General features: G+C 41.2%; 1 protein-coding gene across 7 annotated transcripts in view; it reads right to left on the bottom strand.

Moving 5' to 3' along the window:
• Positions 1-6,180, bottom strand: part of DENND1A (DENN domain containing 1A) — a 545,539-nt gene that overhangs the window by 363,635 nt on the left and 175,724 nt on the right. For all 7 annotated transcript variants that reach the window (XM_032251630.1, XM_032251634.1, XM_032251629.1 and 4 more), the window contains one exon: positions 3,133-3,252. In XM_032251630.1, the coding sequence (XP_032107521.1) occupies positions 3,133-3,252 (120 nt within the window). The remainder of the gene's footprint in view (positions 1-3,132; positions 3,253-6,180) is intronic.

Below are 6,180 nucleotides of genomic sequence, written 5' to 3' on the forward strand. Positions count from 1 at the left end.
TGATTGGACCTCAAGGCACAGGTTAACTAAAGAAAGAATATCTAAAGAAAGCAAGGAGACTAAGTAGCAGAAGAGGACAATGGCAACAATGTAAGTTAGACCCAAAATGAGCCCTCATTCTTTTGGCTGACCTCTCCATTCCCCATTGGATACACCACCAACCAGTCATCCAGGTTTAACAGTAAACCCTTCCATTTACACGCTAGTCTCAGCCTAGCAATGTTCCCAAACCCAACACAGGGAAAGTGTCACTGGGCATGCCCTTTATATCCACACAAGCTGGAAAAGTTAGAGCTTCTCTGCTCTCATATTAAATACTCATAAAATTCATGTTCCAGAATTCATGTAGGACACTTTTATTTGGAGCCACATCACTATCCTCTCGCGCTAGAAAGGAAATAGGAAGAAGACTCTATGCCTTGGGATCATTCTATGTATTATATACAGTATACAGTAGGGTGATCATCTCCCCAGCTAGTCTGGGAACTCCTCAAGGACAGGGACTAGCTAATAGTAGGCATTTAATTAAGAACTGACAAACAAATGAATTAACCCACTGAATTTTTCTCCATAGTTCTAACCATATATTATAACAGATGAAAACAAAAAACACCAATTGCTGCTATTTTTCATTCTAAGGGATGACAGCATGAAGACTATCCAACCAACTTCTCACAAACACAAAATCTATGGCACCACCTGTACAAGGCACACAAAGTCACACATCAGAATCACAGACCGGCAAGTTTAGATGTACATTTTCAAATACTTTCCTGTTCTCCAAATTTGCTGAGTGATATTACCAGTTTAGAGTATACATACACATACACACACAGCTTGGAAAGAAACATTGTAATCCAGAAATATTATGTGGAAAGACCGTTTTGCAAAACTATAAGAACTCAGTTGAAGCTTCACCACCTCCAAAATGAACACATAGTTGACCTTGAACAACAGGGGCTTGAGCTGCTCAGGTCCAGTTATACACAGATTTTTTTTTTTTTTTTTTTTGAGACAGAGTCTTGCTCTGTTGCCCAGGCTGGAGTGAAGAGGCATGATCTCGACTCACTGCAACCTCCGACTCCTGGGTTCAAGCAATTCTTGTGCCTCTGCCTCCCAAGTAGCTGGGATTACAGGAGCCTGCCACAACTCCTGCTAATTTTTGTATTTTTTTCAGTCGAGATGGGGTTTCGACATGTTGGCCAGGCTGGTCTTGAATGCTGACCTCAGGTGATCTGCCCACCTCAGCCTCCCGAAGTGCTGGGATTACAGGAGTGAGCCCCAGTGTCTGGCCAACGTGTGGATTTTTTTAAAGCAAAAGTTACACCTGCCTCTCCTGCCTCCCTTCTGCCTCTTCCCCCTCTTCTACCTCTGCCACCCCTGAGACAGCAAGGCCAACCCCTCCCCTTCTTCTTCAGCTGAAGGCCTTTATGATAATCCACTTCCGCTTAATAAACAGTACATATATTTTCTCTTTCTTGTGATTTTCTTAGTACCATTTTCCCTACCTTACATTATTGTAAGAATCAGCACATAATACATGCAACATACAAATATGTGTTAGTCAACTGTTGATGTTACTGGTAAAGCTTCCAGTCAACAGTAGGCTATGGATTAGTAGTTAAGTTTTTGAGGAATCAAAGTTATTTGTGGATTTTCACCTGCGCAGGAGTACCAGTGTCCCTAACCCCACATTGTTCAAGGGTCAACTGTATGAATATGCAGTGGCCTGGCCCGGGCTGAAGTATAACAGACAAAACTGAAAGAGAAATTTTTCTTTAAAAAGAAAAAGGCCACACTGTTAAATTCAAATATAAATATAAATATAAATTCAAATACTCATTTACATCAAAGTCTAATGCTCTGGGCAGGTAATTCTTGGGCCTGGCTACTGACGCATGCTTGGGAACAACGGAACACACAGAATCTCCCAAAGCAGCCTCCTTCCTAAAGCCTCTCCAGCAGTCACTCTCTCACGCCCAGGTTACAAACACTATGCTTGGTGCAGAAGAGAGTCGATTTCACTGATTAAAAGCACTAATGATACTAAGATTTGCGTAGAGAAACGCAAACATATAGCAGTTCACATTGACAGTTAGTGAGCATGGGAACTTCCAAAGTCAGCCCCTCCTCCCCTATGGTATGAGGGTGTGTGGGTTTGGGGGACAGGGGTCAGCGAGGGTGTCTTTTCTTGATGAGAAGAAGAAAGTGCAGAGACTAGTGCTGCAGAGAACTACCCTTTCTGGAATCCATAGAGGGTCTGGCCTTTTATCCCCAGGCCCAGGCCCAGGCCCAACCCAAGCCTGGGGGCCCGGGTTTCGTCATGGGCACCTCCTGCTGCCATGCCCTGGCTGTTCCACACGAGCAGAGAGAGACAGGAGGCAGGCCCTTCTGACACCTACTTAAACGACGCAGATGGAGAGGGGAGTATGGGGGATGCCTTTACTTCCCCCTCAGGAGGCGCCCAGCAGGAGCCTACAGAGCCAGCAACTCCAAAATCGGATTTCCACACATCCTTCCACCCCAGAACATGCCTCACCCCTCTGGCAGGAGGAAACAGAGCCTTAAGCAAGCGTGGCTCTGGTGTATGAGGGGCTTTTAGAAGACCTGAAGAAGGCTTCTTATACGATCCTGCACTTTTTTCAAAACTTTACAGAGGTAGCCAAGTAGGGACACAGTTATTCATTTACTGATGCAAAGGGGGCAAGGGTGTTACTTTAAGGCGGACACAGTCCATGTCTGCAAGATGTTCTGTGCTACAGACACATACTTTATTAATAATCTTACATACACAAAATGTCCAAGAGACAGTCTAACAGGCTAATTTCTGACAGCTCCAGATAACAGCAGAAGGCACTGAAGCCACACTGACTCTCTGGCTTCCACAAACTACTCAGAAGAGATGGTCCCTTTTCCCACCCAAGGGATATGATACAAATAAATAAATACAATTATCTGCAGAACTTACAGTGCAAGAACAACATTGTGAAGTCCTTCTCCCCAAATGCAGTGACTTGTGGGAAACAGATAGGAAAATGAAACGAACAGCTGGAAGATTTAATTACAGAAGAGCAACTCAGAAGCTGACATTGCTTCAGAGAACGAGCCAACAGCCCAAGCCTTCTCCCTTACCTTAAGATACAGAAGCAGCTCTTCGCTCCTGAAGATAAGCGGCAGAACCCGAATCTCTGTTTGCTGTCAATGTCAGTGAGCACGAACGTGAAGTTCTGGCCAACTTGGCTAACTGTGAGGCTGCAGCAAAGGCAGAACAAAGGGGAAAATGAATGTGCAGTAAGTTTCTTGATAAAGTATCTAATCACAATGAGTCATTGAACTTATAACATTTCCTCTCTCAGTGGAACTCTTAAAATTTACACACTTCAAGGGAACAGACTGTAAGCAAGTTTAAAAAAAAGACAGGCTGCAGCCCATTCTAGTGACCACCTCAGAAATCAAATAATCAGGGCTATCATACCTTCTCCTTATTGAGTTCAGTCTCTGAGGCAGCTCTGTCAGTCAGCCCATCAATCCTGAAAGGTGCCCTCTATTAACTTCATTTTGCTGATGAAGAAATAGTCTAGGGAGGCATTGCCTAAGGTCAGCTGATCAGTAGCAAAAAGCTGAATTTTAACCCTAGCTCTGATTCCACAGGCCACTCTACCAGCTTGCTGTTAACAATCCTCACCTGAGACTCCCCTATTCAGAAAATAAGAGTGCTTGCCAGAGCAGAAGGTAAATGTTACTATGTGCCAGCCACAAAGTTAGACATCATATATGTGCAGACCATCTCACTCTCATGACAACCATGGAATTCAGAGGATGTTCCCATTTCACAGAAGAGGAAACTATGGAACAAAATAGGTAGGTAACTGAAGGTCACACGGCTAACAAAGGGGAGGAGCTGAAACTGGAAAGAGGGCAAGCTTAGGTGTAACTTTCCTAAATTCCTGTATCTTTCATAATTTCTGAATTTATGAGAAACATATTTCATATTTTAGAGGACAAAAATAACCAAAATGTCTAGCATTGCATGATGTCTTCTAAGAAATAGAAACTTTTTTATTTTTTTGAGACGGAATCTCACTCTGTAGCCCAGGCTGGAGTGCAGTGGCGCGATCTCGACTCACTGCAATCTCTGCCTTCCAGGTCCCAGTTCAAGCAATTCTCCTGCCTCAGCCTCCCGAGTAGCTAGGATTACAGGCACTCGCCACCATGCCCAGCTAATTTTTGTATTTTTAGTAGAGATGGTGTTTCACCATGTTGCCAGGCTGGTCTTGAATTCCTGACCTCGTGATCCGCCCACCTCAGCCTCCCAAAGTGCTGGGATTACAGGCGTGAGCCACCGCGCCTGGCCAGGAAGAAATACAATTAAATTGGAGCAGATTTTGCTAAGTGGAAATAATATGACAATGCTAGTTCCTGTCAGAGAAGAACCTGAAGAGTGAATGGGTTTCCCTACCTTATGCTAGATTCAGCTTTGTCTTATAGAGGCAACAAAATAGAATTTTCTTTTCACCTTTAAATGTTTAGATCCTATAAAACTAAATTTCCCATTAAGGAGAAATGCTTTGAAGATGTATATCCATTTTTGTAAGTTACTGCAATTATCTCAGAAAAAGAAGAAAAGAGTTTTTTCTCTGAAGATTAAAATATTTTTGGTTAAAAAAATCCAAATTCTAATACATGAATTTATACCAACATAAAATGCTAGAATTTGACACTGAGTTATTCAAAGGGACTCATCAACTCACTGTATTTTACAATATTCAAATTGGTAAAATATTCAAATCTATGCTATCAGCTATCAATTACTTTATAAATCATTAGAAGAAATTTAAAACTCATGGTTTACCAAGCTTTTTCCAAAGGTAGAATTCTTATTAAGTCTTTGGAAATGATATGAATTAAGCTTTCAAAGATAGGGTAGACATTCTAAAACTCCCTTATACAGCCACATAAATAATTAAAATTAAAGGAATTTCAAGGTATTCCAATACAAAGGTCAATGGATTCTGCCTGTTCATATTTAAGGAGACAACTCCATCCCTTAGAGAGTGATTAGAGTGTACAAGAAAATCATTCAGAAAGAAAAAGTGTTCCACTCTCCTTATTTAACTAGGAAGGTGAACAAAAACAAGGTGGCAATTTAAAAGCAACGTGGTCATAAAGCAGGTGTAAGTAATGCTATCCCTCCACCTTACACAGCCAGGAGAAGGAACACATTTCTATAAAAGTTATAGAGCCGTCAAGGGGACACCAAATGCTACCTTCTTATGGCTGTTGTGTTTTATCTATAAAGCTTGGATACTGTGTTACTATGGTGATTTAATACTATGTTTTAAAGGGGGATTATATGATTAATTTTAACAAGGTTGAGAACTGAAGATGTGTGAGAAACAGCATTCTAGCTCACATAATTAAAGTGATTGGGGAGAAAAGTGGGCCTCAATGGGGGAGGGGAAATCCTGTTTTATTAAAATATTTAAAGCAACAGGTCTGGATGATTCTAAGTTACAAATAAGGTTGTGCTTTAAGAAACACTACTACCTGATCATGCAAAATACAATTATTCGGTGGTTTAACTCAGGTTTCGATTTCACTTCTAGAATGTTTAAAATGAATACTCTCTGTAAGTATCATCCTAGAAAGGAAGGGTATTGATAGGACTGGATGAAAAGAAAACACCCAGGATCTCCAGGAAAAAGAGAGCACCTGATTTGTGAATTGCATGTCATTAATTTCCTACTTTCTTTTTTACTCCCATTAAAAATGCTGAGAATGTGTTTACACCACAGATTCAAAGAAAGAATCATTACTCATTTACCTGGTTCAGATCCTAACTCAATCACTGACTAAATGGACCTTAATTTAGCAAGTTACTTCAAACCTTTAAGCACCTCAGTTTCTTCACCTGGAATAACAATGAGATGCTACCATCCAACCCATATGATGTTTTGAGAATAAATGGAAAAGAACTTAGTATAAAGGCCAGTCCAGAGTAGGAACAATCAAAAAGAGGGATGCAAGCTGTTGCCAACTGTGAAAACTAAAATTCGTATTAAAAGCCAGGCATTTACTTAGAATCCTCCTGATTCAGCTTTATAATATCTGTGAGTAGAGGTCTGTATTTCTTTCTCTCTCTCTCTCTCTCTCTCTCTCTCTCTCTCTCTCTCTCTCTCT

Source organism: Sapajus apella, unplaced genomic scaffold, assembly GCF_009761245.1.
Source record: "Sapajus apella isolate SASKATOON/1434 unplaced genomic scaffold, GSC_monkey_1.0 scaffold76, whole genome shotgun sequence".
Classification (NCBI taxonomy): Eukaryota; Metazoa; Chordata; class Mammalia; order Primates; family Cebidae; genus Sapajus; species Sapajus apella.